The 27,024-nt window shown below is 53.9% G+C and overlaps 1 protein-coding gene across 1 annotated transcript in view; it reads right to left on the reverse strand.

The window, feature by feature from the left end:
* The window catches only part of LOC127586103 (collagen alpha-1(V) chain-like), a 234,419-nt gene that overhangs the window by 82,143 nt on the left and 125,252 nt on the right, over nucleotides 1-27,024 (reverse strand). Inside the window, 12 exon segments of the mRNA XM_052043933.1 lie at nucleotides 1,416-1,460; nucleotides 2,380-2,433; nucleotides 4,031-4,075; nucleotides 5,372-5,425; nucleotides 5,517-5,561; nucleotides 11,697-11,750; nucleotides 20,410-20,454; nucleotides 23,002-23,055; nucleotides 24,583-24,636; nucleotides 24,924-24,977; nucleotides 25,053-25,109; nucleotides 25,589-25,642. Coding sequence (XP_051899893.1) covers nucleotides 1,416-1,460; nucleotides 2,380-2,433; nucleotides 4,031-4,075; nucleotides 5,372-5,425; nucleotides 5,517-5,561; nucleotides 11,697-11,750; nucleotides 20,410-20,454; nucleotides 23,002-23,055; nucleotides 24,583-24,636; nucleotides 24,924-24,977; nucleotides 25,053-25,109; nucleotides 25,589-25,642 — 615 coding nt within the window.

Genomic DNA, 27,024 nt, shown 5'->3' on the forward strand with positions numbered 1-27,024 from the left:
AACTCCCCTTACTCTTTACAGCTGATTAATTCCATGTAACTATAATGCAGGCAAACCAGGCAGCCGGCAAACCAATCCTTTGACAGAGTGTCAGAGAGAGATACAGGAAACAGGCCCTGAGGCCCTGCTAGCCATCAAACACCCATTTGCACCACTCCTACACTAACCCACGTTGGTTGTGAGATAAATATCAGGGCACCATTGAAAACTTCACCCTATTTTTCAAGGCTTACAGCACGGAAACAGGCCCTTTGGCCCACTGCGTCCATACTGGGCATCAGTTCCCACTTACATTACTTCCCCTTCCTCACGTTCAGCCCACAGTGCTTCAAGTTCTCATCTCAATACTTCCCGAATGCTGTGGGAGTCTCTGCCTCCTACCACCCTCTCAGGCAGTGCATTCCAGGTTCCGACCTCCCTCTGCAGGGAAAAAAATTTCCTCCGATCCCCAGATCCTGTGTAAACCTCTTCCCCCCTCACCCTGAACCTCTGACCTCTAGTTCTAGACACCGGTGCTATGGGGAAAAGTTTCTGACTGCCCACCATAACTGTGCCCCTCATAGTTCGGTACACCTCTATTGGGTCCCCCTCGGCCCCCTCCGCTCCAAGGAAAACAAGAGCCAGCCTCTCCAGTCTCTCCTCGTGACTGAAACACTCCATCCCAGGCAACATCCTGGCGAATCCCCTCTGCGCCCTCTCCAGTGCAGTCATGGAAAATTGAGCAGGGGGTAGTGTCACTGAAAATGGAGTATCGCCTTTGCAGTGTCGGGTAGATCATGCATACCCTGTCCATAAATAAGTTTGGCCTTACAGCGTCAATCATCAACTGGTTGCATCGCGGTCTGGGACGGCAATTCGAATGCGCAGGAACGTCAGAAGCTGCAGAGAGTAGCGGACTCTGCCCAATACATCACGGGCACATCCCTCCCCACCATCGGAAGTATCCACAGGAGGCGCTGCTTCAAGAAGGCAACACCCATCATCAAAGACCTCCACCATCTGCACCATGCCATCTTTTCGCAGCTCCCGTCGGGCAGGAGGTACAGAAGCCTGAAGTCCCCACACCACCAGGTTCAGGGACAGCGACTTCCCTTCAACCATTCAGTTCTTGAACTGACCTGCACACCCCTAATCACTCCCTCAGTACAGCAACACTGTGACTATAATGGATTTTTTGTTCTAATTGTGTTCTTGTACAATTTTTACACAATTTATGTTTAATTTATGTTTTTCTTGTGAATGTTGTGTATCTGATGCTCTGTGCCTGTGAAGCTGCTGCAAGTTTTTCATTGCAGCTGTGCACACATGGACTTGTGCATGGGCCAATAAACTCGACTTTGACTTTTTAAATTAACTCCACAAGGTAATCGAGAAGAAGCCACCCCTCCTTTGTCCCGACCAAGCGTCAGACCTACCTGGTTGCCTTTGGAACCCGATGGACCTTCTTTGCCTGGATGACCCTGTAAAGAACGAAAGCACAGGTCAGAGCTCGAGAAGCACGAGTGAGCAAACAAAAGGCATCTTGATAAAGGTCAGGGGTCATCACTAGGCTAAAATCACTTGGTTACACGGGACAAAAAATGTCAAAAATCAAAAGCACACATCGTCAAAGGGGATAAGCAAGCGAAGAAAAACAACATACCTGTAAATAATTCCCTCTGTAGAAATGGCGCTAAAATGATGGAGTCACAGAGTCATCCAGCATGGAAACAGGCCCTTCGGCCCACTGAGTCCGTGCCGACCATCAACCACCCATTTACACTAACCCTACACCGGACCCATTTTACTCTCCCCGCATCCACATCAATTCCCCCCAGATTCTACCCCTCACCCACACGCTGGGGGCAACTTACAGTGGCCAATTAGCCCACCAACCTCGGGAAACCGGAGCACCCGTGGTAAACCCACGCGGTCACTGGGGAGAGAACGTGCGAACTCCACGCCGACAGCACCCGAGGATCGGGATCGAACCCGGGTTGCGGGAGCTGAGAGGCAGCGGCTCGACCCGTTGTACCACTGCACTGAGACTTGGCCTAGTTCAAGATTCTCTGAGCCCTTATTTTCTGACCTACCATTGCCCTCCCCATCGTCTGACCGGACTATCCCGCCACACGCCGTCTCTAGGTTGCTGGTGGCACGTGAAGTATCTGGGTGTCAAATACCAGTGTGCGCAGAGATGGCCAAAGCGCACAGGCTCAGCCCCTTTAAACCACGCCTCCCCTTAAGGTGAAACCGGGAGCAGTCGTGCACAAAGGGTTAAATCATCTTGTTCTATAACCTCCCCCTGCCCTTTCACCTCACTCTCCATCCATAAGAGGAATGAACTATTACCGCAGCTCATTACATAATGTCACTGGACATTGGCCTGTGGATACTTACAGGAGGACCATCAGCACCAGGGATTCCGGGCAGACCAGGCTTCCCAGTCGGACCCTACAGGAAGCAAGACAATGAAGAAGCATCAGACTGAGGTACATCCTGAAGCCAAAAATGCTGAGCTTGGTGTGCTTGTCTTATCTTGAGCCAAAGTCACGACAGTCCGACCTGAATCCGAAGCATCAGCACCCACCTACTCTCCCCGGAATCAGTGAACCAATGGCGCTCGAGAAGGTTGGGTGTGCTCAGAGGTGCAGGGGGTGCTGGAGGAGGTCACAGGGATCTGAACCAATGCTGACTGTCAATCAACTAATGGGACGAACACCTTGCACTGAGACAGTCACTTACTCTGGGAAACCAGCCGGAAGTCAGTCAATACCAGTCAGGAGCAGGTCGGCCTTGGTCAACTGGGGCCGTACATTCCAAAGGTGAGCAAGCGGCTTGTTGCTCATCTCAGTTGTGAAGACCCACCCCTTATCCTAAGTCCAGGAGCTCAAGTTCAAAACCCGCCACAGTCTGAAGGAAGAGTCTCGGCATCCAACCTGTCAATCACAGGTGACCCGATAGGTTATAGAGTGATGCAGCAGGTGAGCACCAAGATGCTCATCTCAACTAGTCCCATTTGCCCACGTTTGGCCAGTATCCCTCTAAACTTTCCCTGTCCATGTAACTGTCCAAATGTCTTTTAAACATTGTAACTGTACCCACCTCTACCACTTCCTCTGGCAGCTTGTTCCACACACCCACCACCCTCTGTGTGAAGAAGTTGCCCCTTGGGTCCCTTTTAAATCTTTCCCTTCTCACCTTAAACCTATGCCCTCTAGTTCTTGATTCCCCAGCCCCGGGAAAAAGACTGTGTGCATTCACCCTATCTATGCCCCTCATGATTTTAGACACCTCTATAAGATCACCCCTCAGTCTCTTATGCTCTAATGAAGAAAGTCCTCGCCTACCCAACCTCTCCCTATAACTCAGGCCCACGAGCACTGGCAACATTCTTGTAAATCTTCTCTGCAGATCTTTCATAGACAGCTCTGCTATGAGAAAAGGTTTCTATCTACCATATCTGTGCCCCTCATAGTTTTGTACACTGCTCTCAGGTCCCCCCGTGAACATCCTCCACTTAAATGAGCTTTAATGATGTCCAGTAAATGCCGGGGTAACGGCCACTATATGGGGGAATCCTCAAACTCACGGATTCCAGATCGGGATGGCCAGTGTCGGAATTCCCTGTTACAAGACCAGATTGCAGAAACCCCAGAGATAAATGGGAAAACAGGGCACCCACTTCCATCTCAGATCCAACGGTACAGATCGCCTCCACTCTGGGCTCAAGTCAGCAACCCCAACACTCAAACAAAACCACCCCCACTCCCCCCCCCCACTTCCTCCTCCTCCAGCCAGCTAATGGGACGTTCTGAGCACCATCCTTGCGGTCCTCCTGTTGTTCCGAAGTACATCGTTCCTCAGCAGGAACATCCAGTCCTGAGAGGTTCTCTCCAGAATCTTGGCACGGGATCAAGAACAACAGACCACTGGGTTCTCGCATTGTGGGGCTGGTATTTGTTCATCGGACTTGGCAATGAGTTAAAAGGTGCTAGAGGTTAATCGACCCATTACGTGTGACGGAGGGCCTCGTGCTAACGTGACTCACCTTCTGACCTGGAGGTCCCATGGCTCCCTGAGGACCAGGTATACCCTGCAGGAGAGGAGACAGAAGAACAATGGTTGAATGGGAAACTGCAGCCAATCGGTGCTGTCATCTCAAGCTCATCTGGAAGTAATTTTGCTAAGGCATTTCTTTTCTTGGCTTCATTGAAATTCACACAACCCAGTAGAACCTCGGGCAAGTCCAAAAAAATATCGAGCAGAGCCAAACCTGTCCATACCCTGTCAAAAGCTCAGATCGTCTCAATTAGGGGAAAGGGTACATAAACCTAGTCTGTATCACCTGGAGAGAGGGCTGAGACAGTTCATAGACTCGGTCTGGCCCAGGTAAAGAAGCGTTTATACAGCAGATCTGATAGCAGAGGGGGAAGAGTATTTGATAGATCAAATCTGAATGGGGAGTATTAAAAGTGCCAGATGGCCAGTGTTTAGCCACCTTAGTCCGAGGCAAAGGGGGCTGAGCTTGTAGGGCAGCTCGGACCCAGGGAAAGGAGAAGAGTTTATTGACCAGATCCTAGGAGAAGGGGCACTGTTTATCACAGGGAGAAGACGAGGCAGCGACCCTATTATTTAAGGCACATGTTTATTGACCAAGTCCGCCACAAGTAACGTGTTGGTTGACTTGGGTATGGGAGGGGCAGTGCTCCCCTCCCAGTTAGGAATGGGACAGGGTTTATAAGTCGATCCCAGGATGGGAAGGGTAAACACTTGCAGACAGTGCCTAGCCCACGTGGGACAAGACGATCTTCACAGGCCAGGTCTATCCAGGTTGGGAAGAGTTGGTGTTTACAGAGCAGGACCCCAGATTTAGGATAGGGAAGAATACATAAGAAGAAAATCATCTTCCAACTGAGCACGTTGTAGTCTTCTGGACTCAATACTGAATCCTCTAATTTTAAGTAACTCACTTTTCATGTTGTCTATCTCAGAACTGGTCAGACCTGTGACTTTTGCTCAGTCATTCTGTCTCCATCAGTAATAGGTTGACCTGTTGGCCGAAGCCCACAGCCCTGGTAGTAGCAACACGTGACTCAAAAAGCATTATCTGCCTCTGTCACATTAACCCATTGGTCTCACCCTATCAGAGATATTCCCTTTGTCCTATCCCCTTCCTCCACCATATTCCCAGCAGCTGACATATAACTTGTCGTCTTCCTTTCACAGTTCTGACGAAGGATCTGGGACCTGAAACATTAACGGTTTCGCCCGCCGCAGACGCTGCCTGACCTGCAGAGTGTCTCCAGCAGTTTTGGCCTTTGCTTGGGCAGGGAAGGATTTACCGGGCGCACACTCGATAGGAATCAGTGCTCTGTGGCTGACACATTACCTGGGCTCCGTGGACCCCTTGCTGACCAGGTGGTCCTGGTTCTCCTTGTGGCCCCTGTGGAGATAAATCCAGCAGCACGTTAAGCTCCAGCGCACCAAGAAACGGAGAAACCGCCGAACGGGATTTAAGATCGGAAATCACGTACCTGGTTTCCCTTGGGACCGTGCGGACCATCCATTCCGCGAACACCCTGAAACACAGGAGAGGTGTTTGTTAATGCTGCTCAGGCCGGATAAAGGGAGCAAGTGTTGGGACAAGTTTTTATATTCATTCAAGGGATGTGGGCTTCAGAGGCCGAGCCGGCGTTTAATTGCCCGCCCCTAGTTGCCCCTGAGAAGGTAGCGGTGAGCTGCCCTCTTGAACCGCTGCAGTCCTTGAGGTGTGGGTGTACCCACAGTGCTGTTAGGGAGGGTTCCAGGATTTTGACCCAGTGACGGTGAAGGAACGACAATATGTTTCTAACTCATTCACAAAAATGATCCCGGGAATAAAAGGATTAACATATGTTAGATGTCTCTGGGGCTGTACTCAATGGATGAGGGGGAAATCTCATTGAAACCTACCATTTACTGAAAGGCCTGGATAGAGTGGACACGGAGGGGGTGTTTCCATCAGTGGGAGAGTCTGGGATCTGAGGGCACAGCCTCGGAATAAAGGGATGTCCCTTCAGAACTGAGATGAGGAGGAATTTCTTCAGCCAGAGGGCGGTGAATCTGTGGAATTCATTGCCACCGACGGCTGTGGAGGCCAAGTCATTGGGTATACTTAAGGCAGAGATTGATAGGTTCTTGATGGGTAAGGGGGGGTGGGGGTTAACGGTTACGGGGAGAAGGCAGGAGAATGGAGTTGAGAAAAACAATCAATCAGCCATGATTGAATGAGGGAGCAGACTCGATGGGCCGAACGGCCTAATTCTGCTCCTATATAAGATAAGATTTCTTTATTGGTCACATGTACATCGAAACACACAGTGAAATGCATCTTTTGCGTAGAGTGTTCTGGGGGCAGCCCGCAAGTATCGCCACGCTTCCGGCGCCAACATAGCACGCCCACAGCTTCCTAACCCGTACGTGTTTCGAACGTGGGAGGAAACCAGAGCACCCGGAGGAAACCCACACAGACATGGGGAGAACGTCCAAACTCCTCACAGGCAGCGGCCTGTCATTGAACCCGGGTCGCTGGTGCTGTAAAGCGTTATGCTAAACGCTACACTACTGTGCCTGCCCTTAATGCACTGATGGAGAATGGTTGATGCCAACAAGGGAAATAGCAGAGGATGGTTTCAATCCATTGACCTCTGGGTTATGGGCCCAGCACACTTCCACTGCGCCACTCTGCTGCTCCTTAAGTCGGGACGGTGAGTGGCTCGGAGGGTAACTTGCAGGGGGTGGCATTCCCCAGACTTTTGCTGCCCAGCTGGTAGAGGTGGTGGGTCTGGGAGGTGCTGCCTGAGGAGTCTCGGTGAGCTGCTGCGGTGCGTCCTGTAGACGGTGCAGACTGCTGCCACTGTGTGTGGGTGGTGCAGTGAGTGAACGGTGGTGGATGGGGGGGGGCCTACAAACTGGTGGAAACATGCACTACAACATTCTCAACCAACTGCTGGTTTTCTTCTCTAACACCAGTACGGCACAGGGAAACAGCAATAAATACGTCACAGAGCAGAGAACAGTACTGGAGGAACTCAGCGGGTCGGGCAGCATCTGTGGAGGCAGAGGGATGGTCAACATTTCGGGTCGAGACCCTGCATCGGGACCCACCACTGCAGGGTCCCAAGCCGAATCAGCGACCACCCCACTGCCTCCACAGATGCTGCCCGACCCGCTGAGATCCTCCGGCAGTTTGTGTGTTGCTCCAGATTCCAGCATCTGCAGATTTAGCCTCCACTAACCACATGGTCCCATGGTCCCAGTTTGGACCAGTCAGCCCATTCCCTCCAGGGCCAAGTGCAGTCAGGACCAAGAATCTCTCCCACCAGCCACAGCATCATCAGAGTGCCCACTGATGAAGTAACGCGATATTTCTACTTCCAATCCCAGCCAATCCAGATGGTCAGGGCCACAAATGATGTCATCTTCACGTCCTCTCTCAGCCGATGAGGAGCGACCTGCACATTACCTCATGACAACTGTGCTGACCAGTAGAGGCAGACTGGTGACCAGTGGGTGACGGGAGGTGACAGCCACACATTAGATGGGAGAGGGGGAGGGACCGGACCCAACCGTACACACTCCAAGGGAAGGGAGTGAGAGCAGCAAACTCTGATTTCAGTGGGAGAAAGTGATATCATCAATCTCTGATTTTAGTCAGGGGAAATGAGATCATTGATCTCTGATTTCAGTAGAGGAAAGTGAGGTCATTGACCTCTGATTTCAGTGGAGGACAGTGAGATCATCGATCTCTGATTTCAGTCACAGAGAGTGAGATCATTGATCTCTGATTTCAGTGGAGGAGAGTGAGATCATTGACCTCTGATTTCAGTCACAGAGAGTGAGATCATCAATCTCTGAGTTCAGTCATGGAGAGTGAGATCATTGATCTCTGATTTCAATAGAGGAGAGTGAGGTCATTGATCTCTGATTTCAGCTGGAGAGAGTGAGATCATCAATATTTGATCAGTCTTGTAGCTATGGAGAATCAAACACTGTCACTCACCACAGGTACACAGCCTCTGAACCACGCTTGAACCCACAGAATGTACATGACCTTTAACCTTTCAGCCATAGGTGACCCGGAGGACATTGACGGTGGGGGATCTCAGCATCAGCAGTGCACTGAATATCGAGGGTAGGCGGCCAGACTTGTTGGCGATGGTGTGAATGTTCTTTCCACATCACCCCGTGCCGGAATGCCGTCCAGGTCTTGCCGCACGTGGACACCGGCTGTTTCACGTGCTGAGGGACTGTGAACAGAATTGAACACTGTGCAATCATCAGCAGCCATCCCCACTTCGAACCTTGGGAAGGAGAAGATCACCAGTGAAGCAGCTGAAGATGGTTGGGCCTTGGACACTGCCCTAAGGAACTCCTGCAGAGATGTCCTGGGGCTGCGATGATTGACAGTCATATCAGGTATGGCTGCAGCCAGTGCAGACATCTCTCCATTTTCGTTTAGCAGGGAAGCTCGATGTCAAAGCAGCCTCTCTCAACCTCTGGAGTCCAGCTCTTTGGTCCGTATTTGGACCCGGGCTTGGGAGCCAAGTGGTCCTGGTGAAACCCAGGCTGAGCATCGGTGGACACATAAGACAGCAGCAGACGTTGCAATCTGGAGCAAATATGGACTCCTGATGCAGGGGTTCGAGCTGAAACGTTGACAACCCCTTCCCCACCACCGCCCCCCCCCCCCGCCCCACAGACGCTGCTCGACCCGCTGAGTTCCTCCAGCAGATTGTTTGTTGCTGAGCGTCAGAGAGCAGGTTACGGGTGAGAAAGCCTCACTCCCTGGCACCTCCCCTCACTCTGATGATGCTCGAGGGTGGTAATTGATTGGGTTGGATTGGTCCTGCTTTTGGTACACAGGATGTACATGTCGGAGCTTCATGGCGGTCATCTGTACATCAGTGCGGTGAGGGTCCGGGAATTGACGGCGCGAGGCACAAGGGTTCCGCGGCGCTGGTCTCCAGCATTGCCAGTCGTCCACTTGGTCCTCCTGCCTAAAGGTACATCAGCCTTCCCCTTGCATGGTGCTCCCAGCCAAGGATGGGGAAGGGACATCCTGGGACCCTCTTCCTCCCGTTAGCTGCCTGACTGCCAACATTATCCATGACCAGGTGCGGGAGGACCCCTGGGCTTTGATCTGATCTGGCTGGTGAGGCACTTAGCTCCACCTGTACCAGGGTGATTGGTAGGTCTTCGTCAGGATGCTCCTGCCATGACTCAAGGTAAAGCAAGGGAGGGTTTGGTTTGAATGGGAGAGGGATAGCCCAGGCCATGGCTACAAGGGGTGTGGATCCCCACACACGATGGTCCTCCTGTATTCCTACTCTGGGCTCCAAGACCTAATCTCGGTCTAAACCATTGAGCACGCCTGTAGGGCCAAACAACATGACGGAGGGTGTCCTCGGATTGCAGACAGGAACTCGTCTCCACTAGGACCATGCAGTGGTCGCCTCTGCCAATGGTGTCACAGGCAGACAGACCTTCGGCAGGTGTAGGTGACACCAAGTCACTGTTGATTAACTCACTACATTTCCACGGCGCAGTCCACGGGGGCCAGTGGTTCTCCTGTCCGCTCGATGACGGACATCGAAGCCTCCTACCCAGAGTAAATTCCGTCCCGTTGGTATCCTTCCCGCTTAATCCACGTGATGTTCTGCTCACAAATCCTCAGCAAATGAGGCAATCCGTGGCAGAGCACCAAGCGTGGGCTCGTGACAAGCAGGTAACACTCACACCGCAGAGGTGCCCAGCAACGGCCGTGTTAACAAGACAAGAGTTTAACCAACGTTCAGTGGTATTTCCATCACTGAGCTCCCCTGTGTTCAGGACATCGATGTGGCAGTGCAGACCCGCTAATTGATATTCCACCCCCAAAACCCTGCATTGTGCACCCCTGGTTCGATTGCAACGTAATAACAAAGGGTGCAGGTTTCCCGCTGGAGACGTTTCTGGGACCAATGGAGGAAGTGCACGACGTCATGATACCACAGCAGACAAACATTAGCTGTGCTGTCGTGACCCGCACCTGGACAAATTTCACGATGGTCACTCATCAACCCAGAAGTGACTGGGAGCACAATTTAGAGCGGAATTACACAGCATGGAAACAGGCCCTTCAGCCCAACTCATCCATGACGACCCCGTTGCCGACCTGAGCCAGTCCCATTTGCCCGCGTTTGGCCCATATCCCTCTAAACCTTTCCCATCCGTGTACCTGTCGAAATTGCTTTTGTATATATAATGTACGCTAAATAGCTTTTATGCACAATTTGCAAATGGATCCTATTAAAAGAACAAATATTCATGAGGAAGTTTCAAGATTGGCCTTTTTTTATAGTTGTATATGGTGGGCCGAAGGGCCTGTATTGTGCTGTATTGTTCAGATGTTGGGGATCTGGGGGTTTTATTGCCCACTCCTGATTACCCCTGTGAAGGTCGTGGTGTGACTAGAGTCACAGACTCCCACAGCACAGAAACAGGCCCTTCAGCCCATCACGTCTCTGCCGACCATCTGCACCAATCCCATTTACCTCCCACTATGTCTTGACAATTCAAATGCTCATCCGGCTATCTCTCAAATGCTGTGAGAGTCTCTGCCTCCACCACCCCCTCAGGCAGTGCGTTCCGGGTTCCAACCCCCCCCCCCCCCCCCCCACTTGTGAGAAAAACTCCCCTCAGATCCCTTCTGAACCTTGCCTTAAATCTGTGCCCTCAGGTCTTGGACACCTCCGGCATGGGGAAACATTTCCCTCTCTCTACCCTATCTGTGCCCATGTAACTCTGTACACCTCCATCAGGACCATGCTCCACCTCCGTCTCCATCACCTGAAACCCTGTGTCACCTCCACCTCCCAGCCTCAGTCACCACGCCCACTCCCCCCTCCTCCATCTGCCTATCACCCCCCCCCTCACCGGGATCCACCTATCACCTGCCAGCTCTTGACTCCCCCACCCATCCCTCCACCTCTTTTTACCAGCTACCTCCCCTCTATCTTTCAGTCCGGGTGGAGGGTCTCGACCGGAATCCATCTCTCTCCGTAGAAGCTGCCCGACCCGCTGAGTTCCTCCAGCGTTTTGTGCGTTGCTTCCTACATCCAGGTCTGGTGCCTCTGATGATCCATCCAAGCTTCTCTCTGCTCCTGCCCACTAACTGTTAAGCTGCCATGGGTCTGAGCTTGTCTGCAGGCCAGAGCAGGTATCTCTGTCCCTGTGTGACATCAGTGAACCGGATGAGTCAATAGCCAATAGTTTTGCAGTCACTATTATTGTGGATACTGCTTCAAACTTCGAGATTACTCAATAAGCAAGTCCCCAAGCTGTCACACAGTGGGACTTTCGACAACACTGGTCTTAAAAATGAGAGGGTTTATCCTCTGCACGAATTCAAATGAGAAAGGAGTTCTGAATCATCAACTGGAGCTGACAGTGGAGGGCGAAGTGGTCCAATAAGTGGAGACAAGGGGTACAGGGGAGTCCTTAATGTGAACACCAACTGGGGATAGGAGAGGAGGACATCCCATACTCAATAATGGATTGATTGGGATGCCTACATATTGACTGGACTTTTGTCTCATAATACCTCATAAATAGATCTGCTGTCGTGTGACTAAATCTTCCACGAGCCAGACCTGGACACTGGTTGTATTAAAATTGTTGCTGCAGTTACTCACAGGAGGTCCCTGTAGCCCAGGAGGTCCTTTGGGTCCGAGGAGTCCTCTTGGTCCCTGGGATAAAAAGACAGCAAAGAGGTAAAGGATGAGAATAAGTTACTATGTGCCAGAAAGTGCAAAGGATAAAACAATGACATTTTGTGTTGAGTTCACTAGAATCATTAAACGGCCAAGACTTTAGTTGCTGCTGATTGTCAATCTTTCATGGTTGTGAAGCAGTATCGTTAACTATTAATGGGAAATTTAATAGTTGGGGACTGTATAAAGGAGCAAATGATAAGATATCGTTATCAGTCACATGTACATCGAAACACACAGTGAAATGCATCTTTTGCGTAGAGCATTCTGGGGGCAGCCCGCAAGTATCACCAGGCTTCCGGCACCAACATAGCATGCCCACAACTTCCAAACCTGTACATCTTTGGAACGTGGGAGGAAACCGGAGCACCCGGAGGAAACCCACGCAGACATGGGGAGAACGTACAAACTCCTTACAGACAGCGGCCGGAATTGAACCCGGGTCGCCGGCGCTGTAAAGCGTTACGCTAACCGCTACACTACCGGGCCCACCCCTTGATGTAACGGAGACCATTCAGAGCCTCTAGATTTGAGTTTGCATAAAAAAACTACTATTCGGAGATCTGGAAACTTAGAAGGAAGATCTCGCGGTGACCTGAATCCCAGGAATATGTTGAGCCAGACTAGGTTGAGGTTGCTGGAGGACTTCACGTCCTGGGAGACAATCCCAGCAGAGACCTTAAGGCTTTCACACAGCCATCTCACCGTTGGATTCGACTGTTTTTTTTTAACATTTTTTGTGTTTAGTACACCTCAAGTGGCTGCACAAGGAATATCCGCTTCCTAGCTTATTGGTTCGTCCATCAGGTGAATATGTGTTTATTTTCATTGGTTGGTTTAGCCTCAGGATTCTAATAGGTTTACTGATTGGACTATTGTTAGCCAAGGAGTACCTCTTATCTCAGGCATAAAAGGTGTCATTTTTTGTTAATCACTCTCTTCCCCCGGGGCTGGCCCTGGCTCATTTTTAGTCCCCTGTCTTGTTCGTGTGCTGCATAGAACCCTTTGCCGAATCCATCAGGAAGGACGTGAGCATCAGAGGGGTGACGTTGCCAGGCAGTGAGGGCACCCAGGTGAAAACATCCCTGTACATGGATGACGTCGCCGTCTTCTGCTCAGACCTGAGGTCAGTCGGCAGATTAATCAGCATCTGCGACCAGTTTGAGTTGGCATCAGGGGCCAGAGTCAACCGCGCGAAGAGCGAGGGCATGCTCTTCGGCAAGTGGCCAGACCCATCCAACGTCCCTTTCACCGTCAGGCCTGACTACCTGAAGCTGCTGGGGATCTGGTTTGGAGGATCCGGGGTGTGCAATAGAAATTGGCGGGAGCGGATTGGGAAGGTGAAGCAGAGAGTGGGGCTGTGGGAACGGCGCTCCCTGTCGATAACTGGGAAGAACCTGGTCATCAGGTGTCAGGTGCTCTCAGGGCTGCTGTACTTGGCGCAGGTGTGGCCTGTTCCTCGCTCCTCCGGCTTGGAAATCTCCTGGGCCGCCTTCCGGTTCATCTGGGGATCCAAGATGGAGCGGGTCCGATGGGTCACCATGCACAAGTCCCTGGACAATGGGGGTAAAGGTGTCCCCAATGTCGCCCTCCTCCTGATGACCACCTTCGTCTGTGGCTGCATCAGGCTGTGCGTGGAACCCACGTACGTGTCACTACGTGCTGAGGTTCTACCTGTCCCTGCTGTTGCGAAGGATGGGCCTGGCCCCGTGGCCACACGGCGTCCCAGTCAGCTGGACGCTGCCGCGCTACCTGTCCTTCGTGGAAAAGTTCTTCCAGACCAACACCTTTGACCACAAGTCCATCAGGCAGTGGTCAGCACGGAACATTCTGCGGGCACTGCAGGAGAAGGACTCCATGGACACTGTGGGCTGGTTCCCTGAGCAGACTGTCCAGACCATCTGGCAGAATGTCTCATCGCCAGAACTCACCAACAAGCACCAAGACCTCACTTGGCTGGCAGTGAGAGGGGCCCTCCCAGTCAGATCCTTCCTGCATGGTCGGAACATCAGTCCCAGTGCGCTCTGCCCCCGGGAGGACTGCGCTGGGGACGAGACGGTCGCCCACCTCTTTGCGGGCTGTAGGTTTGCGAGGAGGGTGTGGCGAAAGATGCGAGGGTCCTTGTCACGGTTCATCCCCAGCAGCTGCGTAACAGAGGATTCTCTGATCTATGGGCTGTTCCCAGGGACGCACACACAGACGGACATCAACTGCTGCTGGAAGGTCATCAACTCAGTGAAAGACGCCCTTTGGGCTGCCCAAAACTTGTTGGTCTCCCAGCACTGCGAGATGTCCGTAGGGGAATGCTGCCGGCTGGCACATTCCAGGCTGCAGGAGTACGTGCTGAGGGACGCGCTGAAGCTGGGCGCAGCCAACGCAAGGGCTCAGTGGGGAAGGACGACAGTTTAGGGTTCTACTGCCACTGGAGAGGGAGGGGTGGGGTCAGGCGAGGAAGCCCCTTATGTGTTGTAAATACAGGATTGGGTTAGCACCCTAGGGAGCCACACGAGTGGCATCGGTGCTGTGGTTTGGGTAAAAAGTAACACTAATAATTGATCTGTACACGAATGTAAAGGTTAGCACTGTTTTATTATTGTATATAGTTTGTCTTTTATTATGAATAAAGTTTATTTTGGATTAAAAAAAAGTTCCTTTGTCTCAGCTCATCTCCTAGCAGTAAAGCCCGTGCCATGTGCTCTGTGACTGGTTCTTTGTTTCAAACTTTTCCAATAAAACTTTGTGAAGCACCAAGTTGTTTTCAACTCGTTCCTGGACTCCTGAAAGAACCTGCGGATTCGAAAGTGACCGGATCCGACAACCGCAAACCCTGATCTCGTTACCTTTCACTTGACAACCGCCGGTGTATGAACACCACACAATCACGGTGATGTTGTCAGAGTGTCCTCAATGTTGGACACCACCAGTCTGCTGAACAGACCCATCACTTTGCACCCGACCTAGCTTGTTTGGATCTTTACTAATTCGTACTTGGAAGGTGAGATCAGTGGCAAGGCCGGCACCCACTGGGCCATCAGGAGACAGCGGTGAACTGTTGGGGTGAAGGTCCTTGCACGGGGCTGTTTGGCAGTGAGTGGCGACCATGGGTACGTGCTTCCCGAGTGCGGGAAGTTCCCACACACACATGCTGAGGGGTGGTGCGAGGGGAAGGGGGAGAGGGTGAGGAGACATGGGGGAGAGGGTGGGGGCAGGGGCGACGGGGAGAAGGTGAGGTAAGGGGGTGGGAGTGGGAGGAGGACGGGGAGGGGAGAGCGAGGGGGAGAGGGTTGGGGGGTCGGGGAGGAGAAGGAGAGGGGGAGAGGGTGGGGTTGGGGGGAAGGGGAGAGGGTCAGTTAGGAGTAGGGGGTGGGGGGGTGGGGGTGAGGGTAGGGGGAGAGGTAGCAAAGAATTGGAGTTCTGGGAAAGTGAGATGAGAAGATCCCAGGAAGGGTGAATGTTGTGGGGACCTGAGGAGAGACGTGGTTGCGTCGGGGATACCACTGACCAGGGAGGTTCATTGGACAAATGGATCATTTGGGAGGGCAGGGATAACATTGCGTGCTGTTGGGCACGTGTGGGGAGGCTGCTGAGCAAAGGAAGTGAGACTGGAATTGGAATTGGTTTATTACTGTCACATGTACCGAGATACCGTGAAAAACGTTTGTTTGCGCGCCAGCCACACGGATCATTCCAGACAGACGTAGATCAACATGGTAAAAAGGGAAATCAACAGAATGCAGAATAAAGTGTTACAGCTACAGAGGGTGTGCAGTGCAGGTAGAAAGTGTGTTTGCAAGGGCCATAATGAGGTAGATTGAGAGATCAAGGGTTCATCTTTTAACATATAAAGAGTATGGAGAGGACATGAAGTAATAGGAGGGAGAGAATGAAAGAGACTTGAAAGGGTAAATGGCAAAGGTATGAAGGGATAAGGGAATTGATCAGATTGGTCTAAGAGGTGCTTCTTCGCCAGAGTGGACCTGGTGGGCTGAAGGGCCGGTTTCTGCACTGTTTAACTCTCTCTCTCGCTCTCTCTCTCTCTCTATCTGTGAGCGGGGACATTGGGAGAGTGAAGTGATATTGGTTGTACAGAGAGTGAAGGGATACTTGAACAGAGTTAAGGGATCTGGTCTGGCATAGAGAGAGGGAGGGGGTATACAGAGAGATGGAAGGGGTGCACAGAGAGGGGGAAGGGGTGTACAGAGAGGGGGAAGGGGTGTACAGAGAGATGGAAGGGGTGTACAGAGAGGGGTAAGGGGTGTACAGAGAGGGGTAAGGCTGTACAGAGAGGGGGAAGGGGTGTACAGAGAGATGGGAGGGGTGTACAGAGAGGGGTAAGGGTGTACAGAGAGGGGGAAGGGGTGTACAGAGAGATGGGAGGGGTGTACAGAGAGATGGGAGGGGTGTACAGAGAGGGGGAAGGGTGTACAGAGAGGGGGAGGGGGTGTACGGAGTGGGGGAAGGGGCTTGTATTGTGAAGGGTCATGGCTGTCATGTGACACCATTGAGCACATGGTCCGAAAGCCACACCATTGTCAATCAAGGTCTGGCTCCACCCAGCCATTAGTGCACACCCTTGACCATTGGCTTGTGTACACACCTTTGTACCTGGCCTTGAATCATTGATTGTTCGAATTACCTGGGCTGGACCACACAGCCCTCCAGCACTGCAAGGAATGCCACATGTGCGTGGTTCACTCTCTTTTGATTGCTCCAGAAATCATGAGACAATGCTGAAGAGACCACTGGTAAAAGTGTGCACTCCCACAAGGGTTAGGAGCATCCTAGTAGATTCCTGGGAGCATAGAGCCGATGCTTGCACTGTGCAGGGGGTCAGGCATTGTATTGTTTCTTCCTTGATAATTTGTAACCAGTTTGTTGTGTGTGTGTGTACACCTCACCCTTGTTGCAATTTCCCCACGTTCACGACCACCTGTGTGTGTGTGTAAGTGTGCATCTGTTCCCATTATCCTGTCCCACATTTGTCTTTGTGAATAAACCATTTTTAATTCCAAAGGATATGTCCAGTCCTTGCCCTTTTAAGACCTTAAAGAACTTGTCTTAAAACAGGTGTGTAGAGAGAGAAGGAGGGGTGCAGAATGAGAAGGAGGGGGTGCACAGAGGGGAGGAGGGGTGCACAGAGAGTGAGGGAGGGGTGCACAGAGAGGGGAGGAGTGCACAGAGAGGGATGGAGAGGAGGGGTGCACAAAGGGGGGAGGGGAGAGGTGCACAGAGAGATGGAAGGGGTGTAGAGAGAGGGAAGCCATGTGTGGACAGTGCGGGCTTTCAGTTTGTGTAGGGAGAGGAGTAAGTGAGAATAGGAGGCAGTGGGGTGAAGGATTAGGTGAAGAGATTCAGGGAGAAAAGCATTAAGGAATTTTAGTCAAGCTTGTGGCACGTTCCCAATGACAGACTGCTCAGGAAAGGATGATCCAAGCAGGAGGGGCGAATTGGATCCAAAGTCGACAGCGGCAGGAAAGTAAAGATGTAGGTGAGTGATTTACGAATGGGCAGTTGGTGCCAGTGGCGACGTGTCCCCAGTTTCTTGCTGTCCACACCAAGTATTAAATGTATGGGACATGATAGGGAAGTTTGTCTGGGCGAACGTTCAGTGAGGAAGAAAGCCCAGACTGTGGGATGGGAAACCTGCAATGGGATTTTGATCCGGAAAGGCCGGAGGTGGTAGGTTATGGGAGTTGCAACAGGGCAAGGGAACGTGCACCAAATGGGAGGATACTTGAGGGGTGCAGCGGACCCCGTACCGCCGCAGGTCAGTGGATGATTTACTTTATTCACCAGGGCACAGAATGTAAGAGTGGGGACGTTCTGCACACAGCACCCATGAGCTGGAGTATTACATGCAGTCCCCTCTCTCTGTGCCAAAGGATACCCCTCAACTCTGGTCCAGAATCCCTCTGGAGCCAACACCTCAGGAAGGTGACACCCATCATCAGGGACCCCCACCATCCGGGCTGTGCCATCTTCCCATTGCTGCCATCAGGCAGGAGGTATAGGAGCCTGAAGACCCTCACCTCATGGTTCAACAACAGCTTCTTCCCCACTGCCATCAGGTTCTTGAACCCACCTGGAAAACCTTCAGACTATGTCTCCTTCTCTCTCTATCTTCTTGCACTGATATTGTTATATTTATTTTGTTGTATAATTTATGTTAATTTAAGTTTATGTTAACGTATGTTTGTCATGTTAGTAACGTATGTTATGGGAAAGATATGATTGCACTGGGGGTGGGGTGGGGGGGTGCAGAGGAGGGTGGCTTCAGATAGGCAACTTGGTCCGTCATGGATGAGTTGGGCCGAAGGGCCTGTTTCTGTGCTGTATAACTCTACAACTCCATGATGTTGTCAGGAAATCTGTGACCATGGAGGGAGATCGGGGAAGTTGGGACTGACTGGAGAAAGTTGACCTTGGTTGACTAGGACGTCCTTACCCGAAGATTCAGACATTCCAGGGTATTGATTTAAGGTCATTGGTAAAAGGATTCGAGGAGAGGCGAGGAAAATAATTTTCACCCAGGCGTGGAGGCGGTCTGCAACTCACTGTCTGAAAGGTTGGTGACAAGGCAGGAAATACAGACCAGTTACCTTACAAATATCACAGGGAAATGCTAGAAGCCATTACTAAATGCATAAGACCATGAGATGTAGGAGCAGAATTAGGCCATTCGGCCCATTGAGTCTGCTCAGCCATTCATTCATGGCTGATTTTTTTTCAACCCCATTCTCCCGCCATCTCCCCGTTACCCTTAACCCCCCTCACCAATCAAGAACCTATCAATCTCCACCTCAAATACACCCAATGACTTGGCCTCCACAGCCCTCTGTGGCAACGAATTCCACAGATTCACCAGCCTCTGGCTGAAGAAATTCCTCCTCATCTCAGTTCTCAAGGGACGTCCCTTTATTCTGAGGCTGTGCCCTCAGGTCCCAGACTCTCCCACTGATGGAAAGACTCTCTCCACATCCATTCTATCCAGGCCTTTCAGTATCCTGTAGCTGAAAGCAAGGTGCTAAGAAAAGTCGGCATTGCTTTCAGAAAGGGAAGTCATGTTTGAACAACTTACTGGAGTTCTTTGAAGGAGCAGTACATGCATTTGTTAATTGTGGACATTGGGAAAGATTTGATGTAGGGGGTAATATAAAGGCTAACACGAAACCAGGTAGATCACTAAGGACCCTGAGCACCTGGGACATGCCCTCTTGCAGGCATGGTAGTGTAGCGGTTAGCATAATGCTTTACAGCGCCAGCAACCAAGGTTCCATTCTCGCCGCTGTCTGTAAGGAGTTTGTACGTTCTCTCTGCATCTGCATGGGTTTCCTCCGGGTGCTCCGGTTTCCTCCCACGTTCCAAAGACGTACGGGTTAGGAAGCTGTGGGTGTACTATGTTGGTGCCGGAAGCGTGGCGGCACTTGCGGGCTGCCCCCAGAACACTCGACGCAAAAAATGCATTTTGATGTACACATGACTAATAAAGATATCTTATCATCTTACCATCAGGGAAGAGGTACAGAGGCCTGAAGACCCACACTCAACGATTCAGGAACAGCTTCTCCTCCGCCATCAGATTTCTGAACAGTCCATGTTATTAAATGGCAGAGCAGTTGAAATGGGCTGTGACCTACCCCTGCCCCCATTTTTTCCCTTTCCAAAGGAGGTTTATTCAGTGATTACAGAATCCCATTACTACAACATTAAATACTGCACAAAACACACTATTTACAGTTTCAAATTATTACAGTCATTACTATCCAGAACACACTTGAACTCCTGTGGCGCCCACCGGACATGGAAATCCCCCACTGTACCCGTGGATACCATGCGCTCCTTCTCCAGAGCACGGACATAACCCCAGAACAGGGGCAGGCAATGGGCTCAGGCAGAGCCCTTGACTGCCCGCCGCCAGGACCCACAAATAGCTGCCTTGGCCAGGCCAATCGGGAGACCCCCCCCCGAGCGGCCACACCCCACCATCCCCCACCTTTGCCCCAGGTGACCGAAGATCAGGAGGGTGGGGCTAAAGTGCAGCCAGAACCTGAGGAGCAGCCCCATCAGTCTGCAACCTCTGGCATTCCATGTCTACGCCATACACCATCTCCTCCCGGCTGCAGAAACGGCAGGCAGCTGGTGAGTCCGTAAACGGACGTAGGAATCCATTACACGGTCCTGTTCTGCGCAATGCTCTCCGCCCCAGGTCCCGACTCCTGCCCCAACTGGACGTGTTGGTAAACTGTCACCACACTTAACTAGACACAGGGGTCTCATCCGTGAGCGGAGGAGGGGGCCAGGCAGGATGTCCCCTCTCCAACTGGCACGGATACCAGTGAGGGGAACGGAGGGAGGGTGTTTAAGGAGAGTCAAAATGATACAGGCCATCAGTTGGGAGTAAACCTGCAGTGGGGAGCTAGTGTGTGGGTGTTGGGAGGGAGTTCCATGGGACAGGGAGATGGGGCAGAGGTTGGGAGTAACCCTGGGTGGGTGATGGAAACACAACTGCTTTGCCCAATGGGAGTGAGCCCAGGGGCAGGGGACGGTCTCTTCCCCCTGATGTCCCACCTACACTGCAGCCCTATCCTCCAGCAGCCACCTGTCGTACACTGCCATTTATGAAAGGTCTGCTTACCGTTTCCCCTGGTAACCCTCTGGGTCCAACTTCTCCGTCATCGCCCTGGAATAAATCAGAGCATATATTAGCTGGCAAAGATCACCATCTGATATTTAAGAGGTCTCAGGACGGCCCCTTTTTTTTTAATAATAAACGTTTATTCACTAAAAGCACTACAAAGACAACCAGTGTCAATACATGACATCTAATACAGAAAGAAGAAACTACGCAACGACATACTACGGTAGAGAATGCAAACTAATACTACCGAAACACACACGCGACTCTACAACCCGTCAACGCGACACTTCAAATAAGAATCACGTCCGTACCGTCCACGACACACGCGATCCCGAGGGGCCCACCGAGCGCGGAACTCGGCTAGGGTGTGCCCGCGGAAACCGCGTGCTCCCTCTCTAGACGCACCCGCGCGCGCAACGTAAGCGCGGAAGACGGGCAGGCAGGCCGACCTGCCGGGACCCTCGGCCGCCCGCCGACGCGTCCCGTGGATGGTCAGCTTGGCCAGGCCCAGCAGGAGACCCACCAGGAGATCCGCCGCGCGCCCCTCCCCATGCAGCACCGGTTCCCCTTAGACCAACAGCGCCGGGCTGAAGTGCAACCAGAACTTCAGCAGCAGCCCCCGCAGATACTCGAAGAGGGGCTGCAACCTCTCGCACTCCGCGTACGTGTGGTACAACCGTCTCCTCCCAGCCGCAGAAGTGACAGGCGGGCCGGGGTGGCGGTGAACCGGCTCAAGAATCGGTTGCACGGCACAGGCCCGGTGCAACAACCCTCCACCCCAGGTCCCCGATATACAGCGGGAGGACTCCCGCGTAGAGAGAACCCCCACCGGGGATCAGGACGGCCCCTCCCGCAGCGAGACACTCCCTCCCCGCCCCTCCCACGGTGCAGATCTCTCTGGGATCTACGCTCAGTGCCCGCTCCCCATTCCCCTCCCCTCCCACCCGCTCCCCATCCCCTCCCCTCCCGCCCGCTCCCCATCCCCTCCCCTCCCACCCGCTCCCCATTCCCCTCCCCTCCTCCCAATCCCCATCCCCTCCCCCCGCCCGCTCCCCATTCCCCTCCCCTCCCGCCCGCTCCCCATTCCCCTCTCCCCCCACCCGCTCCCCATCCCCTCCCCTCCCATCCGCTCCCCATCCCCTCCCCTCCCCTCCCACCCGCTCCCCATCCCCTCCCCTCCCTCCCACCCCGCTCCCCATCCCCTCCCTCCCTCCCACCCGCTCCCCATCCCTCCCCTCCCGCCCGCTCCCCATCCCCTCCCTCCCTCCCACCCGCTCCCCATCCCCTCCCCTCCCGCCCGCTCCCCATCCCCTCCCCTCCCACCCGCTCCCCATCCCCTCCCGTCCCCTCCCACCCGCTCCCCATCCCCTCCCCTCCCTCCCCCCCGCTCCCCATACCCTCCCCTCCCCGCCCTCTCCCCATCCCCTCCCCTCCCTCCCGCTCCCGATCCCCTCCCCTCCCACCCGCTCCCCATCCCCTCCCCTCCCCTCCCGCCCGCTTCCCATCCCCTCCCACCCGCTCCCCATCCCCCTCCCCTCCCACCCACTCCCCATTCCCCTCCCACCCGCTCCCCATCCCCTCCCCTCCCTCCCACCCGCCTCCCCATCCCCTCTCCCCTCTCACCCCACTCCCCATTCCCCTCCACCCGCTCCCCATCCCCCCTCCCACCCGCTCCCCATTCCCCTCCCCTCCCTCCCACTCCCCATCCCCTCCCCTCCCTCCCACCCGCTCCCCATCCCCTCCCCTCCCGCCCCTCTCCCCATCCCCTCCCCTCCCACCCGCTCCCCATCCCCTCCCGTCCCCTCCCACCCGCTCCCCATCCCCTCCCCTCCCTCCCACCCGCTCCCCATCCCCTCCCCTCCCGCCTCTCCCCATCCCCTCCCCCTCCCTCCCGCTCCGAGTCCCCTCCCCTCCCACCCGCTCCCCATCCCCTCCCCTCCCGCCCAGCTTCCCACCCGCTCCCCATCCCCTCCCACCCGCTCCCCATCCCCCCTCCCCTCCCACCCACTCCCATTCCCCTCCCACCCGCTCCCCATCCCCTCCCCTCCCTCCCACCCGCTCCCCATCCCCTCTCCCCTCTCACCCACTCCCCATTCCCCTCCCACCCGCTCCCCATCCCCCTCCCACCCGCTCCCCATTCCCCTCCCCTCCCTCCCACTCCCTATCCCCTCCCCTCCGCCCGCTCCCATTCCTATTCCCATCCCCTCCCATCCTCCCATTCTCCCTTTATCTCTCTCCCCTCCCATCCATACCCCTCTCCTCCCATCTCTCCACCCCTTCCCTTCCCTTCCCTCTCTCATCTCTCTCCCCTCCCGTCCCCTCCCGTCCCCTCCCTCCCCCTCCACGGGTCCTTCCTCCTCACCAGCTTCTCTGGGGAACGGGCGATCTGACAGGGGTGGTGGGAGAGGGGGAGAGGCATCCCGAGTCTTACCCCGGGGGAAGCTGGTGATAAGGGAGGTCCCGTCAGGAATCCCCAGCCTGGGGGCAGACCGGCCCAGCCGTGTCCTGTACTGGCTGAGAGCCTCAGCAGCACCAAACCCTGCTCTCTGCTCCCTCACAGAGGAACCCACTGAGATAGGGGAGACTCACCCTCTCTCCATCTTCCCCAGGAAGCCCTATTGGTCCTTGTGCACCTGGCTCTCCCTAGAAACAGAGGGAAAATGAGTGAGATCACACGCAGCACTGACTGTGAACGAGGGTGAGACATACTAACATACTAACATTTTACTTTTATTTTTCGTATTATCATAAGTAGTGATTAATAAAATAGTTTTTAACACTGAATTATGACAGCGTGTTTCTTTTGTTGCTGGTTCGTAACAAAATTGGGGGCTCGTCCGGGATTTGAACCCGGGACCTCTCGAGACTGTGAACGAGGGCAGAGCCGCTGCTCCTCAGCCCCAGAGACCCGGGTTCGATCCCGACCTCCGGCGCTGTGTGCATGGAGTTTGTACGTCCTCCCCGTGACCGTGTGGGTTCTCCCCACCCCCCCGCCCCGGGTGCTCCAGTTCCCTCCCACGTCCCAACAACGTGGGGGGTCAGTGGGTTAATCAGCTGGTGTGTGGGCAGGACTTCACCTTCCGTCCTCAGCCCCACCCTCAGCCACCGTGTGGGCATTCGAGATGGGAGCTGCTGCCCTCTGTGGATCTGATCCAGTTGGAGCCCCTGGCACCACAGGGCGGTGAAGAAGCCGCGTGGCACGCTGGCCTTCATCAGTCAGGGCACCAAGTATAGAAGCTGGGACGTTACGTTGCAGTTGTACAGGACATTGGTGAGGCTGCATTCGGAACATTGTGTTTGGTTTTGGTCACCCTGTTACAGGAACGATGCCATTAAGCTGGAAAGAGTGCAGAGGGAGATTTACGAGGTTGTTGCCGGGACTCGAAGGACTGAGTTATGGGAAGAGGTTGAGCAGGTTGGGACTTTTGTCATTGGAGCGTAGGAGACTGAGAGGTGATCTTATAGAGGTGTGTAAAATCATGAAGGGCATAGAGTGGGTGAATGTACTCAGTCTTTTTCCCAGGGTTGGGGAATGAAGAACTAGAGGGCACAGGTTTAAGGTGAGAGGGGAGAGATTTAATAGGAACTTGAGGGGCAACTTTTTCACCCAGAGGGTGGTGGGTGTGTGGAACGAGCTGCCAGAGGAAGCGGTAGAGGTGGGTACGATAACAACATTTAAAAGACAGTCGGACAGGTACACAGTAGGAAAGCTTTAGCGGGATATGGGCCAAACGCAGGCAAATGGGACTGGCTTGGGTGGGCACCTTGGTGACTGGGGATGGAACAATGCCCGGATCCCTTTGGAGGGTGGGAGCGACGTTAATTCACAGGAGCTGAACTTTAGCTGACCGGAGAGGTAGGGTTCGGTCTGGAGGACGGAAGAGGGTTTCACCCAGTTGGTGGGAGAGAGAATGGGGGAGCCGTCACCGGGCAGTGTGTCAGGCTGGGTTCCTGGCGGAGCAGTGGGTTACACTGGCTGCTGTGTGTATCCTCCCTGATGCAAACTGTGTGTGATCTGCAGTTTCAGCAGTGGGGTGGGTGGAGGTCACCACGATACTAAGGGAGGGTCCCGGCGTGTCGGGCAGACACCATTCAAGGCAGCCCGGACCCCCCACTGTCCAGGACAAGGAACCACCTGGAGGAGCAGTGGGCTGTGAGCCGAGTACTCACCCGGTTCCCCTTCTCTCCTGGCAGACCCGGCAGTCCGTCAAAGCCCCGGTCGCCCTGCGGAAAACCAAGACAGGGTGAGGGGCTGCTTCAGTCCCACCGCTGCTCACACACAAAGCAACACACGCACAGAGCAGTGTATACACAGAGCAGAGCACACACAGAGCAGTGTACACACACACAGAGCATTGTACACACACACAGCAGTGCACACACACCCAGAGAAGAGTGCACACACAGAGAAATGTGCACACAGAGGGCAGTGTGTACACACACAGACTGACAGACACACACATGGACAGACACTCACACTGGGGCACTGAGACAGTGCCGGGTGCTCATACCTTGATTCCTGGCTCACCAGGCATCCCCCTGGCTCCATCAGCTCCGGCTCGACCCTGCAACACAAGGTGTCCGAGTTACTGACAGAAGCAGAGGGGTGGAAGGGATAGAAGGTGTAGGAAGCGGCTCACTCACCCTCCGCCGGGCTTCCCAGTGGGACCTGGTGGTCCTTGGGCACCTCGCGGACCCTGCAAAATCACCAGAACCATGGTCAGCAATAGGGGACACACTACACGCAGCACACATCGAACAGACATCACTCCTCCCCTGTACCATCACACTCACCGTTCCCCCCGTCACACTCACCCGTTCTCCAACACACTCACTATTCCCCTGATACACTCTCCATTCCTGAACACACTCACCATTGCCTGACACAGTCACCATTCCCCAGCACACTGACTGTACCCCAGACACACTCACCATTCCCCAGCACACCCACCACTCCCCCTCACACGGACTGTTCCCCCAACACACTCACAGCTCCCGATCACACTGAGCGTTCCCCGACACACCCAGCGTTCCCCAGACACACATCATCGTTCCCCTGACACACTCACTGTTCTGCCGACACACTCACGGCTCCCATCACACTGACTGTTCCCCCAGACACCCCCACCGCACACCCTACCCTCACCCTGCCCCTGCCGATGCCACCACCACCTACCTGTGGACCCATATCCCCTCGGTCTCCCTTCATGCCCATTGATCCGGGACTCCCCTGGAAAACAAGCGGGAAACCAGCGTGAACGCGGCTGATCCGGTCCGGATGAGCCTCTCGGTGCAGCCGGACACGGTGCCTCGGCGAGGGTCGGCGGCGAGCACGGCCACATTGTCACCGTCCTCTCCGTACACTCGCCCCTGATACCCCCACTCCCACACCTGTATCCCCCCCCCCCCCCCACATCCCTCCAACCACTGGGACCGTCTGCTCGCCCAGCCCCGGCCCCACTTCCCACGTCACACTGACAGGTGTGCGGAGCTTTGTGGCTTTGAACAGTTTTCACATGTACAAACCACGAAAGGTTGCTGAAAGTAGTGCAATAAAAAGTGCATGAAAAAATTATTTAATAATATTCATTGAATTATTGATTAGCATTAAAAACTGGATGGGTTGGGTGTGTTTGCCTTGGAGAGAGGAGGCTGAGGAGGTTGGGACATTACAGAGGAAGACAAAATTGTTGAAGGTACGTAGGAGGGAACTTCTCCCTGTTACAGGGGTGTCAGAAACTCGAGGGCATAGTTTTAAGATGAGGGGTAAGACGTTTCCGAAGAGCAGAGGGTGGTTGGGATCTGGAACGCGCTGCCTGAGTGACGGGTGGAGAGGGCGGCTGAGGGTTCCGGCCGGTCGGCCTGCCTGCCCGTCTTCCGTGTTTACGTGCGCGCGCGGGTGTCCTCGGAGAGGGAGCGCGTGGTTCCCGCGGGCGCCCTGGTTGAGTTCCACGCTTGGTGGGCCCCTCAGGGGATCGCGTGTGTCGTGGACGGTGAGAATGCGATTCTTATCTGAAGTGTTGAGTATTGCGTTAGCTGGTGTTGTGTTGTGTGTGTGTTTCGCGGGTGTTAGTTAGTATTATTTTGCTGTAGTTCTGTAGCTGCTTAGTTTGTTTCTCTTCTGTATTAATTGTAGTGTATTGACACTGTTTGTCCCTCTTTGTAGAGCTTTTAGTTAATAAACGTTTATATTAAAAAAAAGTGGTAGGTGCAGGCAGAGACTCTCTCAATGTTTACCAACTTGAGTCACCAAGGTGTAGCAGGCTATGGACCAGGTGCTGGGACATGGGCTTAGGAAGGATGGGCACCTGATGGTTGGAATGGACACTGGGCAGGCGCAGTAGTGTAGCGGTTAGTGTAACGCTATTACAGCGCCAGCGACCTGGGTTCAATTCCCGCCGTTGTCTGTGAGGAGTTTGTACGTTCTCCCCGCGTCTGCGTGGGTTTCCTCCGGGTGCTCTGGTGTCCTCCCACATTCCAAAGACGTGCGGGTTAGGAAGTTGTGTGCATGTTATGTTGGCGCCAGAAGCGTGGCGACACTTACGGGCTGTCCCCCAGCACATTCTCAGTAATGCAAAGAGACATATTTCACTGTATGTGTGTGTCAATGTG

Source organism: Pristis pectinata, chromosome 34 (genome assembly GCF_009764475.1).
Source record: "Pristis pectinata isolate sPriPec2 chromosome 34, sPriPec2.1.pri, whole genome shotgun sequence".
NCBI classification, from domain to species: domain Eukaryota; kingdom Metazoa; phylum Chordata; class Chondrichthyes; order Rhinopristiformes; family Pristidae; genus Pristis; species Pristis pectinata.